Consider the following 20,207-nt stretch of genomic DNA (forward strand, 5'->3'; position numbering starts at 1 on the left):
ATGGTCTTCTAAAATTCTCAATTAAATCATCCTGTTTAAAATTCTCACTAAATTATTTTCTTAAATTTCATGTCTCACTAGATTATGAGCTCCTTAAAATAGGGAACTTGTGTCCTTGTTCACCGCTATGAAACTGTCACCTAGAATCATGTTGGGCACATTTAGACAGTCCATAACTATCCATGAACTGGATGCATGGATGGGTGCCCTTGCTTTGTTCCGCTCATGTTTCTTCATTAAATAAGTTTATATATGTAGATGTACCTCTGAAACATTTCATAATTATTACTAACACAGTGGTTTGTAAAAAGCAATTAATTTTAAATTTCTCAAGAAATACAATTGTTTAACTATTGACATTTTGTTGTTAGTAAATTATATTCAGAAAGATAGAGCTTTACTGCCCTTAGGGTTCTTATAGAGAGAACTGATAGGATGACAGTCATAGGCAGAGCTGAACAAATGAGTTCTGTAACTAGACTGGATAGTTGACAATTGCTTACCTGTGTAGAAGTCTACACCTAAAATTCTTCACAAAGTAACTTTAAGATGTCTGTATTATGACAGCATCAGGAAGCAGCAATCTTGTTATGGAGATGTTCTTATGAACATAGTAAGAAGCATAGCAGATAACTAAAACAGTAGAAATGAACTGGGTCCAGAGATTTGGCCTATACATTTCAGCCTATACATGTAACCCCGAGAGAAGGCAGTACAAGGGCAGTGTTTGAGAGCGTGGGCTGCTAAGAGTGTATGAATCCTGATTCTGCTACTGGCTACCTATGCAACTCTGAACAATTTATCTTAACTGGGTTGTTTTGTGGGTTTAATGAGGTAGTGCACTTAAAGCACTAAAAATAGTGCTAGATGTATATGTGACCTCTTAATGCTGTTATTCTAATTGCTATCTTGGATTAACCACTTACTCTCTCAGAAACTCTTATTCCTCATCATTAAGTTTGGATAATAATTGCTATTTCATAAGGCATTTGAACTAATATATATGAAAATGAGAAGTACTTTATTAATACACTAGAGGCCCGGTGCACGAAATTCATGCACAGGTAGGGTCCCTAGGCCTGGCCAGCAATCTCCGCCTCCCGGCCTCCCTGCCTCCTCCTTCCTCAGTGCCCTGCCATGTTCCGCACCGACCCCTGGTGTCAGCACACGTCATAGTGAGTGATCGAACTCCTGGTCTCCTGGTCAACTCCTGAGGGGACAATTTGCATATTAGTCTTTTATCATATAGGATTGTTAGGAATTTAATAGATCTTTTTTCACATATTCAATTGAACCTTCACAAGCACTCAGTGGGAATAACGATAATTATCGTTCCCATTTCCAGTGGAGGATACTGAGACTCCAACACAAATTTAAAGTCATCCAGTCAGGACTGCAGTCTCTGACTCTGATCTTTCAGGTATTTACTACACAGAGCAAGTAAGAACTGCCACGGGGACCTTCAAATAGAAGGTGTCTCATATTCTTAGCTTATCCAGTTTACCACATGTCCTGAAAGAGCTGAGAAGATGGTTCTTTCATGTAATTTGGGTAGTATAGTCTACTTCTCCTTCTATCTGGAACTTCCTGTAGAGCCAGGGCTCTGAAGCATTTTTCATTCACCCAGCAGATGCTCTGGTGAGCTTTAGTTTTGAACTGCTCTCCTTGGAGATCCTGAATATTCTGAGACATGCTCTTTGTTCCCTTCAAACTCTGATTCTCATAGAACCACTTTCTCTCACTTTCAAGTTATCTGATCTACACTGTTTTGACAGAGTGTTAAACTCGTAGCTGTTGCTCTATTAGACCCTTTGTGCCCTCCAGCTAACCACATTTGTCTTCTCACCTTCAGACTCACTGGTCTTCCCCTTCTTGTCTCAGGTCTCCTAGATCACTAGTCATATCTAGCCTTAGCTTATCTGTACCGACCTTATTTCATTTCCTGTGAGTCAACAATCTTATGATGGAAGAAATGACTGTCCTAAAGCCCTATGTTGGACATGAATATAGAAATTTTCTCTTTTCTACAGGAAAGTCACATACATGATTGACTCAAAAGACTCAAGAAAAACAGGAGTTATCTTTTTTGGGCTCTTCAAAATTTGTCTGCCCCCAAAGGGAGACAATAAAACGAGAAGCTAATTATCCTCTCAGAACCATCCATTCTCCTATTCTTCCCTTCCCCCCTTATTTCCTACTCTTTCTATGTATGGCTTTGATTTAATACTTCCAATTGACTTGTAAAATATTTGGCATTAGAGGGACAGCAATTTCATAGAAACATTTAATAATTCCACCTATAATTACTAAGCACAATACATTTATAGGAGGAAAAATAATGAAATTTAAAAAATTACCTTAATTTAAGAACCACCTTCTAACATTTAAGCTCCTATGTGCAATGTATACACACGCACACACACACACACACACACATACACATACACACACACACACATGAAATTCATCTAAAACATTTTAGTTTGGGAAAGCATGTCTAAAAATTGCTTTAGTCAGGATTGGGTGGAACGCAGACCATGAGTCTGTGTGTTATTCATGAAGTCATCCAGATTAAATAACTGCTTTCTGAATTGCTTACTACTTCCTGCCCAGACAGATGGACCTTAGCTTCCTTTATTAGAGAATCAACTCCTGAAGGCAATATTCCAGGATCCTATTTCCTTTATTCTTTCTCAAACTCCCAAACACTTTCTGGACATCATTTTGTGTCCTCAGTTGGAGTTCAACAACTTTGAGCACACATCTCTTAGCCATCTACCTTTGGCGACTTGGGTCCTGACTTTCCTGCTGCCCCTCCTGTAACTAATTGTCTCCACCCACTGCACTGGCCTCATCTTTAGGTTTGGAAGTACATCTGGGAAGCAGCCACTTCCCACTCACCCATGCGCCCTGCTGGATCCACTGATGGGCTCTGTGCTTGTCCTGAACAGGAATCCTGAATGGGAATCCTATTATCTCTCACGTTGAACTGGTAGTTCTGAAAAAAATGTTGTCCTCTTGACCTTTGAGCAGATAAAAGGCTTAAGGTTGTTTCCTGTGTTTCTTCCTCTTCTGCAATCCTACTTCAGACACTACAGATTTCCATTTATGGACTCACTAGCTATTTCTTTTAGTATTCAGAGGGACCAGCTTCCACTCTTGGAATAACATTTTCATTCTTTCTTAAGCAGCACATATGTTCCTGTTGAAAAGAACAGCAGAAAGCTGCAAGCACTTGTTTCTGAAGTGGAGCGTGGATTTGGAGCACACACACAAAGAGCCAAGTCTGTACACAGCGCTAGGCGATGATGCCAGACCACTGTGAGGTTTACCGCATTTAGCATGGGATATCAGAACCAGAAGACACGCAAGCATAGACTTGTTTTGAATTCAATTTCTTGAGGATGGAGTCTCAGCTACCTAGGTAACACTCATGAAAATAAGACAAAATAGAAATTTCTGAGGCTTGACATGAGAGAAGCTGAGGGAGCCTGGACAAGCTGGAGAAGGGAATCTTTGGTACTGACAATAGTGATTTAGACCAAATTTGTTCTTTTCACATGCAAATATGCAGCCTTCTGTACAGCTGGCATCTTTATTGCTCCTGAAAAGAGCAATTCCCCAGAGCACCACTATTCCAGGCCCAGGTTCCTTTTTTTCTCTCCCTCTAGATTCTTTAATGATGCAAAAACTGGCAAACGATACTAAGGAGGTAGTTTACTTTAGTATGTATAATGTCTCAACTATAGAAGTGAGTGTTATCTTCTCAGCCACTTTATGTAAAAGGCCAACATGTTTTCTTTTAACACACACAGATCCATATAAAATATGGTGGCATATTTTCATATTGTCTTGTTATGGGGTCGGGGGCAAAGTAGCACATTTTATTTCAGGTCCTGTTTCTCTTTTCTTAAATCCAGCTGTCTACGTCAAAGAGATCAGTTTAATTTACAAGTGAATCCATTGAAATGAAATTTAGGAGCAGTGGTGCTCAAATCTCAATGTAGCAAGAATTTGAAAGCAGTATTTCTGTAACAAAATCTCTTCAATTCCTTCTTGCAAATTATTACCGATATTCCTCAATAACTCTGTCCTCTGGTTTCTCTCTATGGCATTATTCTCATCCTTTCCTCAAGTTTTACTTGAATTCTATTATCAGAGTATTGGAAGTCTTAAAATTCTTGTTACATAGTGAAATCACCACTGACCATGCATGGGACCAGATGGGATAGAATGATGTTACTGACAAAATATTAATGCAGGCTGCTGAATACTGAACTATTGGTAAAAAATAAATAAACACATAAATAATAGTCTTCATCTTTAGCCATATGTTGTGATCTACAAATGTGACTGACTGTTTAGTTAAAAATATGTATATGGAACTAATGGAACCACGAGGCAGCAACAGGCACATTTTTGTTCTGGACATGAGCTAACACAGGCAAAGTGTAAGCCTAATGCCACGTGGGACATAGGAAGTGTGCGGTAAATTGTGCTTCCTGCTCCACACCCCCATATTCTTTGCAAGCTTCATGTATAACCTTAAATGAGAGAAACCTTAACATTTGTATGATATTGCCCTGGCCAGTGTGGCTCAGTAGGTTGAGTGTTGTCCTGTGCATCAGAGGGTCTCAGGTTGGGTTCCATTCCCAGTCAGAGCACATGCCTAAATTGCAGGTTCGGTTCCGGATGGAGTGTGTCGGGGGAATTGATGTGTCTCTCTGACAGTGATGTTTTGCCCTCTCTCTCTGACTCTCTCTCTCTTTAAAATAAAATCTAAAAAAAAATAAAATAACTTGCATAGGAGAAAACTTTACCTTTTCTTTATAGCAGAGTTCTCTTAAAAATTAAGAAAAAAAGTTGTATGATAATTAGCATTTTATTGTGGTCATATAGAAGCAAAAAAAAATCTAGCATTATTTTAATATGTGTAAGGAATTCTTTCATCAGGATGGCTTTATTTTTGTTTGTTTAGTCTGCGTGTGCTGTGTGTGTGTGTGTGTGTGTGTGTATGTGTGAGTTTGTATATGTGTGCATTGATTCCTTGGGTTGATTTCTTATATTTGAACATTAAATACTGAATTACTTTTCATCCCCTGACTTCCTGGAAACCTAAAATTAATGGTGTTTGTTCAAGTTATGTGAGTAAATTTATTTTACCCTAATTTTGAAGTTGGAATATTAACATTTTGAATTCAGTGAAAAAAAAAAAAGCCCTAACTGGTTTGGCTCAGTGGATAGAGTGCATAGAGCATCAGTCTGCAGAGTGAAGGGTCCTGGGGACAATGCCTGGCAAGGGCATGTACCTTGGTTGCAGGCTCAATCCCCGGTAAGGGGTGTGCAGGAGCCAGCTGTTCGATGTTTCTAACTCTCTATCCCTCTCCCTTCCTCTCTGTAAAAATCAATAAAATATGTTAAAAACAAAAAAATTCCAAATTTTAAGTTATTTCTTCCACACAACTTTTATACATTTTTTTTCTTTTTTTCAAAAACTATTGCTTATGTTGGCAGCTATGCAGTGTTCACAAATTATTTAGGGAAGTGTGTCTTAATTAAAATCTCCCACACAACAGTTAAGGAGAAAAATAACACATTTTTGTTAATTTCTATAAAGGCTTAAAAAATGGTTACTTAACTGAAGGAAGAAGTTGTGGTTTGTTAAGAAAGATGTATTCCTGACCTCAGCAGTCAAGTCTTATGAATATGCAAGTGATGACTTTGATAACCTCACCTTTCATACTGATGAGAAAAATATGTAAGACAGGATGTTTGAAATAGCAGAGAACACGAAGAAATAATACCAAATCAGAAAAATTGTAGAAAATAGGCTTGATCAGTTGAAATTAAGCTAAAATGAACAGGGAGGGCAAAATATCACACTCAGCTCAATCAATTAGAGATGTACAGATTCTGCAGAGAATACAGAATGAAATAGAAGGATATATATGAATGGCTGTAAGTTAGCTAAGCCTGCTCTACAGCCACATATCTCTAAGAAATAGCCTTAAGAAAATATTCAAGAGGGAATAGTGTTCCTAACTACTCATGAAATTCTCATTGTGTGGATGTTAGTATGAGGCAGGGACACTGTGTATTCAGTCGTTTTACTACACACAAATGAATTATCAGACATTGCAGTGCCCTGGGATTGAATCCACTCAGGGGATCTGAATTGTCAAGGTTGAGATCCTAGTCTTCAGAAGATTAAAATTCCTGAGAAAATGGAAGAGCAAAAAACCCAGAAAGGCAGAAGAAATGTTTTAAAAGGAAGACATTTTATAATGGCAAAGTAAGTTGAGAGAAGGGCTATCAGGCTTTTTAAGGGCTACATATATCTTTTAATGTATGGTGTAAAATTGATTTAATCTAGATGGAATCAGTGGTATACAATGGTAACTGAGAAACCATATAATGAAGTCCAGTAATTTATTGGATTGGAAATATAACCCAAATTGGTGCATCAATTGATCAGTGGCATCTAATTTTCTGAAGCACAAGGAACAGGATATATATGTAACATTTTTTTTAGCAACCTGACTAAATGTTAAGAATTTGAAAAGTAAAGAAAAAACTGTTTTCTAGGCTGCAAGGGGCTTACCCACACCATAGACTTAGGGAAGTGGCTGCTTCTCTTGGTGGTGGGAGGAGAAGACTGCCAAGTTGAGGGAGCCTGAAAACCAGATGTCTGTTTCCCTCAAGCCCTGTTTGTATCAGGCTGCTTTTCTATTCAGTATGTCTTCCGTCCTCTGTACCTTGGTCTTCATTGCCCTTGAGGGACATGGATTCATGTCTTTCTTTTTCCCCATGAATAGTCTTTAAAGGGCATAAAAGGTGTGCTTTCATTACGCTATATTGGGATCAACCTGTAACATTTCTTTTTAATTATAAGAAAAAGAAGCTTTATTAGAATTAATAGTCTTCCTCTTTTTTTAAATATATTTTTTATTGATTAAGATATTACATATGTGTCCTTATCCCCATGTTACCCTCTACCCCCCCCCCACTCAGGCCCTCACCCCCCCCCCCACCCCCGTTGTCCGTGTCCATTGGTTAGGCCTATATGCTTGCATGTAAGTCCTTTGGTTGATCTTTCCCCCTTACCCCCACCCTGCCCAACCTTCCATCCAAGGCCCGACAGTCCAATCAATGCCTCTCCGTCTCTGGATCAGTCCTTGTTCATCAGTTTATGTTGTTCATTATATTCCACAAATGAGTGAGATCATGTGGTATTTATCCGCTCTCCAGTTCCATCCATCAGTGGCAAATGGTAAGAGTTCCTTTTTCTTCTTCCTCTTCTTAAAGAAGACCTTTCAGCATCCTATCTAATAAAAGAGAAAAATGGTAATTGGCGTACGACGATACCCTTTTCATTGGCTAATCAGGGCTATATGCAAATTAACTGCCAACTATGATTGGCAATTAACTGCCAACTAAGATTGGCAGTTAACTGTCAACTAAGATTGGCAGTTAGCTGCCAACTAAGATTGGCAGTTAACTGCCAACAAGATGGCGGTTAATTTGCATATGTAGGCACAATGCAGGGAGGCGAAAGGGAAAGCAGGAAGAAGCCCCCTGCCACTGACAGTGATCGGAAACCCAGGGGGGAGCTAAGAGCTCGGGGGCAGGGCAAAGGCGGCCCTGGGGCCACCTTTGCCCTGCCCCCCAGCCATGATCAGAGAATCAGGCGCCTTTGCCGCCCTGGCCAGTGATAGCAGGAAGTAGGGGTGGAGCCAGCGATGGGAGCTGGACACAGTCGAACCTGGCAGTCCCGGGAGCTAGGGTTCCCTTGCCTGGGCCTAAAGCGGAGCCCACGATCGCGGGGCCGCTGCAGCTGCAGGTCCCCGCTGCCCGGGCTGGACGCCTCAGCCAGAGGCGTTAGGCCTGGGCAGGGGTGGAGCCTGCAACCGCGGGGAGCTGGGGGTCCCCTGCTCAGGCCTGACACCTCTGCCGGAGGCCTCAGGCGTGGTCAAGGGGCCGATCCGGTGATTGGTGATCAGAGGGTGATGAGGGTCAACTCCTCTGGCCGAGGCATCAGGCCTGGGCGGGGGGCGGAGCCGGGGATTGGGGGGATATGATGGTCCCCTTGCCCAGGCCTGAAGCCTGGGTCAGAGGCGTCAGGCTTGGGCGGGGGGTGGAGCAAGCGATCAGAGGAAGATGGGGGTCCCCTGCCCAGACATGATTCCTGGGCCAGAGGCCTCAGGCCTGGGCGGGGGCCAGAGCCAGTGATCGGGGGGAGATGGGGGTCCCCTGTCCAAGCCTGACACCTCTGGCGGAGGCCTCAGGCCTGGGCACGGGGCCGATCAGGTGATCAGAGGGTGATGGGGGTCTACGCCTCTGGCTGAGGCATCAGGCCTGGGCAAGGGGCAGAGCCAGCAATCGGAGGGGTCTGGGGGTCCCCTGCCCAGGCCTGATGCCTGGGCCAGAGGCATCAGGCCTGGGCTGGGGGAAGAACCAGTGATGGGGGGAAATGAGGGTCCCCTGCCCAGGCCTGACGCCTCTGTTAGAGGCGTCAGGCCTGGGCAAGGGGCCGATCCTGCGATTGGTGGGTGATGGGGGTCAACGCCTGAGGGTTCCCAGTATGTGAGAGGGGGCAGGCTGGGCTGAGGGACACCCCCCCCACACACACACACCCAGTGCACGAATTTCGTGCACCGGGCCCCTAGTTTCATATAATGCTGGTTTGGTGGTGATGAACTCCTTTAGCTTTTTCTTATCTGTGAAGCTCTTTATCTGACCTTCTATTCTGAATGATAGCTTTGCTGGATAAACTAATCGTGGTTGTAGGTTCTTGGCATTCATCACTTTGAATATTTCTTGCCACTCTCTTCTGGCTTGCATGGTTTCTGTTGAGAAATCAGCTGACAGTCATATGGGTACTCCCTTGTAGGTAACTGACTGTCTTTCTCTTGCTGCTTTTAAGGTTCTCTCTTTGTCTTTTGCTCTTGGCATTTTAATTATGATGTGTCTTGGTGTGGTCCTCTTTGAGTTCCTTTTGTTTGGGGTTCTCTGCGCTTCCTGGACTTGTAAGTCTATTTCTTTGACCAGGTAGGGGAAGTTTTCTGTCATTATTTCTTCAAATAGGTTTTCAATATCTTGCCCTCTCTCTTCTTCTGGTACCCCTATAATTCTGATGTTGGTACCCTTGAAGTTGTCCCAGAGGCTCCTTACACTATCTTCATATTATTGGAATCTTTTTTCTTTTTTCTTATTCAGTTGGGTATTTTTTGTTTCTTCGTATTTCAAGTCTTTGAATTGATTCTTGGGATCCTCTTGTCTTCTGTTGGATCTCTGTATATTATTCTTTATTTCAGTCAGTGTATGCTTAATTTCTAGTTGGTCTTTTTTCATATCCTCCAGGGTCTCACTAAATTTATCGGCGGTTTCCATAAAATTCTTGAAAAACCTTAAAACCGTGGTTTTGAACTCTACATCCAGTCGTTTGCTTTCCTCCATTTCTGTCATTTGTGACCTGTTTCTTTGTCTCCGCATTTTTTATGCTTCCCTGTGTTGGTAGAGTGGTTTTGTGTGCTAGGTGTCCTGTAGGGTCCAGTGGCTCAGCCTCCCCAGTTACCTGAGGTGGACACACTTGGTGTACCCCCTTGTGGGCTTTGTGCACAGTCTTGTTGTAGTTATGCCTTGATTGTTGTAGGATCACTGGGAGGAATTGACCTCCAGGCCAATTGGCAGTGAGAATCAGCTGTGTCTGCAGTGGGAGAACTTCTGTGCTGAAGACACCCTTCTGGGGCAAGACTTGCTTCAGTGGGGCTTTGGTGCTCACTGAGTCTGCGCCTTGAGTGTGTCCCTTATGGATCTGAGGAGTCGTAATCTGGATGGTCCCCCTCTGAATAGTCTTCCTCTTTGATGAAGGGAGTATATAGAGCAGAGGAGCAAGTCTTTCCATGATTCCTTGGGATACTTTAGTTTTTTTTGTTTTGTTTTGTTTTGTTTTAAATATATTTTATTGATTTTTTACAGAGAGAAAGGGAGAGAGATAGAGAGTTAGAAACATCGATGAGAGAGAAACATTGATTAGCTGCCTCCTGCACATCTCCTACTGGGGATGTGCCCGCAACCCAGGTACATGCCCTTGACCGGAATCGAACCTGGGACCCTTCAGTCCGCAGGCCAACGCTCTATCCACTGAGCCAAACCGGTTTCGGCAGGGATACTTTAGTTTTAAGATAATACCTCCCTGTAAACTATTATCCACAGAGTCAAGTAACTTACTTCCTAGCTAAACCTGTGCTTAGAGGGGAAGCTGACCATTTACATGTAGCACATCTGAGGCAGACAAAAAACAAAGCTTTGTGCTATTCGTGGCTTCTCCTTTGGAAGTGCCTAGTCAGAAGGGAAATTAACCAGTGTGAGTGTGCCCATCTGGTTGCACAGAAGGTGGTATATTCATGATACCTATGATTGCTGAATTCAACAAATAATCCAAAAAAGGGTTTTTCTATTCCCTTACTTAATTATATGAAAACAAGAAGGTACAAAAATGTCATATGCACACACACACACACTCACTCACTCACACTGTAGAGAACCAATGTGCAATATGCGGGAGACCCAGACCCACTGCGCCGGCGGGACCCAGACTAACTCCCACCATGGGGGCAGGATATGGGACCCAGAGTCAAGTCCCCGCCCACCCATGCACATGTCACTGTGCATGAAGCCTTCTGGCGATGAGTCTTTGGTCATTCTGCTGTGATGGTGTTATGACCCCAGGGTTTTTATGATAGAGATATACTAGAGATCTGGCACACGAAATTCGTGAATGGGGTGAATGGGTGTGGTCCCTAGGCCTGGCCTGTGATCAGGGCCATCTTCCTGCTGCCACCCATCCTGGGTCCTTGTTTGCCATCGGGCAATCGGAGCCTGATGGCCAGGGGAAGGGACTGAGAGGTCAGCCATTTCTGCCTGCTCACCAGTCCTGACTCTGCTGCTGGTTGCCCTCTATGTGGGGTGACTGGTGGGGCGGGGCCTTGGCTGGCACCACCCATGCCCCCTACCACCCAGCCCTGGTTCTCCATTCGCCATTGGGCAATCAGAGCCTGCTGGCCAGGGAAAAGGACCAAGGGATGGTCAGTGCATCTCATAGCGACTGGTCAAGTGGTTGTTCTGGTTGTTCCGCCATTAGGGTTAATTTGCATATTACCCTTTTATTATATAGGATAGAGGCTCATATTATAAGTGCACCAGTGGGGGCCGGCCGGCCTACCTGATGGGGGCCCTGGATCAGGGTGGGGGTCCCCACCGGGGGGTGGGGCCGGCCTGGGCAAGGGGCTGCAGTCATTCTGGTCTCTGGTAGTTCTGGTCATTCTGCCATTTCGGTAGCTGGGCTTTTATTATATAGGATATATATATATATATATATATATATATATATACACACACACACACACACACGCATATATTTGTATATATACGTATATATGTATATACATATATACATATATACATGTATATATATATATATATATACATACACACACACACAATAGTAATAAAATGCTTTTATTGAAAAAAAGTAAGTAACACAAAATCCAGACCAACCTGGAATACCTTGAGCACATAATTTTTATAAGAATATTGGATAGAGCCCTGGCCAGTGCACCTCAGTTGGTCAAGCATCTTCCCATGCACTAAGAGTTCACTGGTTCAATTCCTGGTCAGGGAAGTTTCCAGGGTTGCGGGGGCATGCAGGAGACAGCCAATCATCGATGTTTCTCTCTCCCTCTTCCCTCCTTTCTCTTTAAACAAATTAATTTTATTGGGTAATAAAATCCATTTTGTGTCAATGTACAACTATAATCATATTAATTTAGAGTGCCTATTATGTACCTACATTCTACATACTTGACTTCATATAATATTTATAACAAATCTATGAAATTTGTTGCTTTTTAAAAAACTTCATTTAATCGATAAGAATACAGAGGCTCAAATAGAGTCATTTATCCAAAGGTATATAGCTATTTAAGCTAAATCCAGCTCTCAAATACAATATTATCTCAAGTAGAAAATAATCCTTTATTTTATATTTGTCATACTGTGTGGTTTCTCCTCTAAGCCTAACTTTCCTTTGGATAATTGAAGAACAGAATTATTGAGATGTGGAGACTCTCACTAGAGTGCTGCTCCCTCATCTCCTCTGCTTGTGACCATTGCTTTGTTCTGGAGAAACTTTGTTAGATGCCACTAACACTGAATGGAAAGAAGAGAGATGAAATGGCGTGAGGCAAGAAAAATGAGCTGACTTCACCGAAGACAGAGTTCTTAAGGGGAAAGAGACAGTTGCTTGGTGCTGAAGGGAACTCACGCTGGCCTGGTGGGTCACAGCACTGCTGTTGTGCAAGCATGTGGCAGGTACCTCTGCTGATTTGTGCATTCCACACCCAGCAGGTCTTAGAACTCCTAGGATTTGGCCAGTGCTGCTGTGTTCCAAGGCACCTGAAAGAACATGTGCTCCACTTCAAATTTATTATTGCTGGGACTGAGCTCTTGGCATGATTTAGAAATGATGGCTGAATGAAACAAACTGCTCATTTATAAAAACAGTATTTTTATGTAGACAGAATAGTAACTCTATATGAACCTGGAAGACCCTGCCCTTTAACTTCTGGACTCTCAAATATTTGTACTACTGGGCAAAAGATGATCCATACTCTATTCCTAAGAATTCAGGGAGTAGCTTTAAGCACCCAGAACAGAGGTTGGCAACTCATGGTTCTTTGACCAAATTTAATCACAGATGTATTTTGTGTGGCTCTGAGAGTTTTAGCTCTTACAGTGACTGAGATTTCAAGCTTTGGACAAATACTGAAATCAAGCCACAGTGGCCTTTCATTCCTTCAGGCAGTGACTTTGAGTAGATAGCGGTCCCCTCTTCTGTCGCAGCCTACGCTTTCCACTTTCCACTTGGCTGAATGCTTGGCCCTTCCCTGAGATATTGAAGCTCCATTTTTTTTATCGTTGCACATCTACTGAGAATTCCCTTCTAGGAGAGTGGGAGCCTCCTGGCTCCTGTACAGGTCTGAGCTAGAGACCCCTATAGGTATCGCATAATCTCATAAATAGAAAGTGGACCCTCACATTGCTAGTAATTATAGCAGTTAATAGGAAAAATAATCTCTTGTAGCTTTTTTATTTTTCCTAAAGAAATGTTTCAAATTATACTTAAAAATTACTCATTACTTCTATATTGTTATTTTTTCCCTTTTCAGTAAAAAAATTTTTTTTAAAAAGTCAATTCAGTGGACACAAGCACATTGGAATCCCAACCTGTGAACATCTTGTGTATTTTCACTCGTCTGGGCTCTGAGAATACTTTTAAATAGCTTAGTCCAAAACAAAGCCAGTAAAAAGGCCTAAAGAAAAGTAAAAATGTACTGATGAACAATCGATTGCATTGATTCGTCACTACCCATTTGATTCAAGAATACTTAAATAAACAAAACAAAACAGCAGAAGCAGGCCATTTATGCGGGTCACTCTGAGAGTGGAATTTTGGTTGGGTAATGGAATTTGGGTGGTAAGTATGGCTGGCAGACCAATAGAACATTGTTTGATTTCTGAAATAGATTTTTCAGGCTTCTTATTGGCTACTGAGTAATTCCTGTGCAGGTGAGACTTTACTGTGCCCCAGTGAGTTATCTCTTCATGAAGCAATGCAGTCACTCAGCATTTATCACCCCTCACTCTCAATACATATAGTTTCAGTATATGTGCACTAATAGATCCATGGTGGGTGTGGGTTTCACTTTATGAAATGTAATGACTCATGTAATGGGTTTGATATTTACAAAGAAATATTGGGTCTGGTGATAGCTTTTATGGGGCTGTCTGAATATGAATGAGTCAATAAAAAACTATTTTGCAGTATAACACAACAATAAATATTGGTAAATGTTGGTATTAATGCTAATAAGTATTAGTATAATGATATTAGTGGACTTTATTTTGCATGGAAAAGAAAATCCATTCATAAGAAGGGCATAATTTCTTTCTCTTCTCCACCCTGAGAAATAGATAGACATTTGAGGAAATTGAGTGTCTAAGAGTTTGGGACTTAGTGGCACATAACTAGGAAACAGGGAATCTGGGATACAGCTCAGGAATTCTGACCCATCTGAGGGTCCTTGCATGACATCTTGCTGCATATGCATTAGGGAACAATAAATTCTTTGGGCTGTTGAGAAGAAAAGAGATATGTGTACCCCAAGATATGACTTGAGTTGTTGTTTTCTATACTTGTTTTTAGGTATAGAATATAAAGACACACAAAGTGCCATTATTGCTTTTGCTTCATCAGTATTGGGGGGAATCTGCAAATTTGTTAGGACAGAACTTTCAGTTGGGTGGAGCTTTTCTCTGTTTTTATTAGGAGTGAGTCTGAGAGCTTCTCTGATAACATGGAGAACAGCTGCTCACTTCTGGGAAATAACCACAGCCCACACTCACGCCTGATAAGAAATTACCAGAGTAGTAACTTACTTTGAGCAAAAGTGTCATAAGGTAGCGACAAGGCTAGGAGCAAGAAGTGTGTGAGATGCATGCGTTTGAAACAAATAGACCCCAGCTTTAAAATCCAAGGACGGATATATGTTGGTATCAGTAAGTGAAGAGAGAGAGAGTTTGAGAGATGTATGCTGTGAGCAGAAAAGAAAGAGAGTGATAACTTAAACACATAAGGCAAGTGGAGGAAATGATCAAAATAACCACCAAAGAACAGTAAAGTCTAAATCTAACTTTTTTTTCCCCTTCCGGCGATATGTTGACATTGTTGAAAAAACTCACATCAGTACTTTATAAAACTGTAGTTCTCTTGGGTTGGGCAATAAAGAATCCTGGTAAAGGGCCTTCCAAAGAGCAGTGCTGTTGTGTGGGTGAGGAATGCAGGATGTCAGGAAAGGAAAGGAAGCTAAGGGTCCATGATGTAAGCAAGTGATGAGAGCCTGGTAAGGTAAACGTGAGCATGTAATATTTCCACGCTACTCGTTCTTCATGTGCAAAACTGAAGTAATTCAAGGCACCATTTTGAGGAATAAGGAGATCAATACCAAAATGCCTCAAAAATAGTGAGGGTTAAATGAACTGTAGCTATTATTCGTTCCACACATGCTTCCCTAACCAAGAGCATGGTTTACATAAGGGAAATGATGACAGAATACCGTATAGGAGTAAAAAGATCTCCAAGTCTGGCAGGAAGGAGTGAAGTGAAATCTGCCCAGCATGGCTTAGCTGGGATGCCTAGAGCAAAACCAGGCCTGTTTTCTTCCAAAGCGCCTGCTACTCCCATTCTGCTTCTACAAAATGAGATGATCTGTAAGCCATTGAAAGGTGATAACCTTTGCTTTCAAGTTTCAGAGTTAAGCCTTAGTTCCTCTGTTCCAGTAGTTTAAATACACCCATCCCTCCTTCTCTTCCTGTGCTGGTCAGAGGCATGGGGTAGGCATGCTACAGAGCCCAGCGCAGGCCCCCTCTTGCGCCCCCCGCGCCCCCCATGAACCCAGGACCAGGACTGCTTTTCCATTTCCCCATCACTGCTGCAGCCTGCATCACGCCATCACCTGAGCTTAACTGAACCCCTTCTGGTGAGGAAAGGCATCATACTTCAAGATGCAACAGTGTGTAGTAAAATTACTGTTTCAAAGCCAAGGCAGGAAACACAGTAAGAGAAGGTGTTGGGCTTGCTGCAAAGGAATCTTTTTATTTTTCTTGATCAAATTATAAGAATGATATGTAGGAGGAGAAAATATTCCAGTAAATATGGTATAGCGATGAGAGTCTGTAATATGAGCCTGGTGTTTCAAAGGAAAGTTCTTACATTTGTGGCCCCTGGGCAGAAATTTAACCCATCTTTACTCCACATTTCTCCCTCCCAGACTTGGCTGGAATCCCAGACAGAGGGCGGGGTTTTGGGGGTTATTTTTTTTTTTAACCCCTCCTCTGCCTTTCTCTTGTGGCTAGTGCTGCTGTCAGGCTAGCTTCTCCGCCCAGCCTCTGTCCTGGTGCAGGACTCTAGGAAGCTAGCTAGCTCTAGTCTAGGCAATAGCTAGGTAAGGAGCAAGTGTGCCTTCCAGCCTTTGAACAGCCAGTGTCAATACCAGACAGCTAGTTTCCTGGATAGCGCCTGGCTCCGTTTACTTAGCCTAAGAGCGTGAATTAAGGCCCGGGTGTTAATGACTACAGGCACTCAAGTCCCTGAGCTGCCTGTGCAGTCACACAGTAGAGCTGGGATCCCAGGGCAGAGACTTGCAAGAGCTGCAAATGTGGTCAGTGGAAATGAACTCTCAATTGAGCTCCGCAGCACGTGACTTCCTATTTCTGTAAGGTACTTCCAAGGGACTTCCTCTGTAAAATCAGCCCGAGTCCCCGGAGATTTCATTCAGTGCCGCAGCTAAGTTTTTACTTCCAACTCGGGACAGAAGTTTTCCCTGAGACTTAGTGTCAGTTTCTTTTCTTTCTCTTCACCCTGCCTCTGCCAGCTTGCAAGGATCTGGTGGCTCCTGTCCGCGATCGGAAGCTGAATACCCTGGTGCAGATCTCTGTAATCCACCCCTCGGAGCAGGGACTGACAAGATACTCCAGCACGGAAATTGTGGAGGTGAGCATGCTGTGCGCCTGCATTCCTCGCCTGCATTCCTCTCTCTGTGTGTGTCTCCCTCTCTCAGTCTCTCTCTGGATTTGAGCAAGCAGCTGAAATCAGTGGCCTGTAGCTATGCTGTGTTACTATCCCCTGTCATTTGGGAAAGCATTCTTGAGGTCATTCAGCATGCCCTGGTAACTTCCCAGAATAAACAAATGAGGGAAGAATTTGCATTTTTCATAAAAGATCTTATTTTTAGTGTTATATATGTAAATTTAAATGAAATGAAAGTACTCAGAGAAATTTTAAACCTGTTAATTTTTTTTTTTTTGCCCTTTTCATTTTTCCTGTATTCCTCAGTCTATCTGTGGAAACTATATTCTCAGCTGTTTGTGACTGTCTTTTGAAAGGACAATATTTTTCAAAGAAAGGTCCATAATGATTTTTAAAAACTGTAATGTTTCCAGGCAAAAGGTGCAAATATTACTCATCAGATGAGAGACTTCCTATTTACATTTATTGTTACTAATATAACATTCAATATGTGTCGAGAGGAAACTTGTTATTGTGTTGGATCAGACTCAAACGAGGAAGTGTTTCCCTTTTGATTATTTTGTCCTTATCACACATATTTCACAACGTTGGTGCATGCGAGAGAACTTATTTGAATATCTGGGACTAAAAAAGTGCGTTTTGAACTCCTTCAGCTTTGCCTGCCTTTTTTGGACTAGTGAGCCCTGACTGTTTAGAATGAGTTTCTCTGTAAGAAGTGACCTCAGGCCCGCCCGGCTGGCTCAGTGCTGACCTGCAGTCTTGATGCAGTTGGTGGAATAAATGATTCAGAATGAACTCCTCTCCTTTCTCTAATGGCAATGACCCAGGGCTTGCACACAGCCCGGAGTCTGCCCTGTGGAAACTTTGGCTTCCTATATGCTGGTATAATTTGTGGTGAATACTGTAATTGAACAAACAAAATATAACCTATTCTTTTAAAGAAAACTGGACTGCAATTGTAAAATGGTTCATTTATATGAAAAAAAATGTCAAGCATTACTTCAACTTCATCCTTTTTAAAATATTGCCAAAATATAAAAGAAATTATTTATTTTGACATACTTCAAATTTTTATATTTGATTTTATAGTTGCTTGGGGCTGTTTTATTCACTTCCTGTTCTAAAGTGTCTGACACAGTGAGGAACAAAAGTAGTACTTACTGAATAAAGAGAAGAAAGAATGAATGAGTAAATGAATTGCTTGGGCTTTCAGAAACTCTAGCAAACATATCAATAATATTCAGCAATACAAGGTGGGGCGAAAAGTAGGTTTACAGTTGTGAGTACACAAAACATAGTTTATTTTTGTATTATTATTTATTAATTATTGTATGACTTTCCATATTAACAACTGTGAACCTATGTGCGCCCCACCTTGTATAGATATTTAAATATAGATATAAAATTTAATGTTGGATATCAGCTCTCTCAATATAGGTTCTGAGACACTGAGATATCCTGAGCACTGTATCCTGAGCTAGAGATTTCATAGGTCAAATCCATCATATTTAGTTCCTGTCGTTAGTTTTCTAGTCTGAGGAAAACACACCCAGCAGCACATCTAAAAACAAATGGGCATTATCAGGGCATGGCTTTCCATTGAATCATTTCAGAAAGGAAATAGATGGGCAGCATACGCTTCCCAAATGGTTCTTCATGAGAAAATGGCTTCATCTTAATTTGATCAGTCAATATCTTAGCTTATATGCCTAAATTACAGGTTATAGCCATTGAATGTATTCTAAATGGACTGAACAGCTGACCCCAAAGAAGGGTTCTGCATATAATGAAAATAACATTGGTTTTCAAAGTATTAGCAGCTCTGACAAGGAGGCAGGGCCACTTACTATCAACAGCTATATTAGCTCTTTGGGGGCTGGGGCCATATTGTTGGCTCTGAGCGTTATTTTGTAATTCAGATCTTTATAGAACTATTTCCTAGAAAAACAAACGCCCAGACACGCTTTCTGTATTCTCCTGTGTCACTGCACGCTGCCCACTGCAGTTGCTGCTTTGTCAAATGAAAGTTGTCTGCCTGTGCTGTTACAGGGAACAAGAGACCCACTGTTTTTGACGGGTGTCACTTTCCCATCTGAGTATCCCATCTATGAGGAGACCAAAATAAAACTCACAGTCTATGATGTCAAGGATAAGTCTCATGATACCGTAAGTACTTGTACTGATTTCTTTCTTTGGGAAAGGGAGTTGTGTTTTTCCAAACTATTAGTTTTGTGTGTGTGTGTGTGTGTGTGTGTGTGTGTGTGTGTGTGGTTTTCCTTTTTTAATGTAATTGGCATTTTTTCAAATATGGTGTTTGTATTGTGTTGATGCTTGTTTTATGTTTATAGTTTGCTAGGATTTTTTTTTCCAAATTCATTTGGCTTAACACCAAATTGGCAATTGGGCAAGAGCAAAAGCTTCCAGAACAGATTTTTCTCTTTTTCAGGAAGGCTGGCTTAATCTCTTGGTTTATAATTTTGTTGTTGTTGTTTTAAGAAGTTGCTGAAGGTGTAATACTGTGGGTAGAATGCTAGTGGAAGAAATGAAATAATGGCTTAAAACTGTCTTGATATTGTAATTACTCTAAAACGGATTGACAAAGTGTTCTACTTTTGCAATTTATTCTTGTACATAATGTATAGAGAGACATTCTCTCTGTAGTTCCTGAAGTTATTCCTGGCACCAAAGCAAACAAAGAAAGCAAGGCAAGCACCAGACAGAAGCTTTAATTGTCCTCTTTCCATGAAAGTCATATAAAGTCCCAATGATTATTTTGTCCTAGATTTCGTCAGTCTTCCTACCTGGTCTGACTTTTCAGCCACTTGAACCAGACCTCCTGGGTAGACAGTGAAGTACCCAGGCAATATTTCTAGAGGCCTTTCTTAAAATTTCTGCACTGGAGAGAATGCTATTGGGTAGGCATTGATTGATAAGGGGAAATTTAAAATATGAGCCTTTTCCTTTAAGTCTCTCCCTTTAGCATACATTTTAGTCTGTTTTCAAGGCAGGGGTCTTGATGGTCAACAGTGAAGCACAAACCAGGAGACACTTTGAAAGCAGGTGTGTCAGTGGGTTCCATGGGATTCTGGATGAAGTCCAGGGATGCTGCTGGACCTGGGGAACCACACAGCACCTGGTCCAGGGGAAACTTAACTTTAAACTCTGCCTTCACTTAGGCACTTCTGTCTTGCTCCTCTTTTCTTTCCATTCTTTACCATAAAATATATAGCATAGATGGATGGTGGGGGTATTTAATAGAGACAAAATTCTACACTGAAGCAATTTCTACCTATGTTAGTCCCAGAAAAGTTCATTTCTGTAAAGTTGCAGCAAACATGTCCAATTAAATGCACAGCATGTATGTGGAATAGAAATCGTTGTGGTGGTCTGGTACGTCTATTATGAAGGCTGACTATCTGGCTCCTGTTATGTTTACCAGGTTTGTGACGCTGGGAGAGTTCATTCTCAGTGCCTCTGTTTGTTCATTTATAATATTTACCTTGTGAGGTTGTTGTAAGGGTTAAATAGGTTCATATAGGTCAATTATTTAGAAGACTGT

General features: G+C 41.7%; 1 protein-coding gene across 8 annotated transcripts in view; it reads left to right on the forward strand.

The window, feature by feature from the left end:
* The window catches only part of INPP4B (inositol polyphosphate-4-phosphatase type II B), a 577,521-nt gene that overhangs the window by 281,010 nt on the left and 276,304 nt on the right, over positions 1 to 20,207 (forward strand). For all 8 annotated transcript variants that reach the window (XM_059697959.1, XM_059697964.1, XM_059697966.1 and 5 more), the window contains 2 exons: positions 16,494 to 16,612; positions 18,698 to 18,814. In XM_059697959.1, the coding sequence (XP_059553942.1) occupies positions 16,494 to 16,612; positions 18,698 to 18,814 (236 nt within the window). The remainder of the gene's footprint in view (positions 1 to 16,493; positions 16,613 to 18,697; positions 18,815 to 20,207) is intronic.

The sequence above is a fragment of the Myotis daubentonii genome, chromosome 5, assembly GCF_963259705.1.
Source record: "Myotis daubentonii chromosome 5, mMyoDau2.1, whole genome shotgun sequence".
Taxonomy (NCBI): Eukaryota; Metazoa; Chordata; class Mammalia; order Chiroptera; family Vespertilionidae; genus Myotis; species Myotis daubentonii.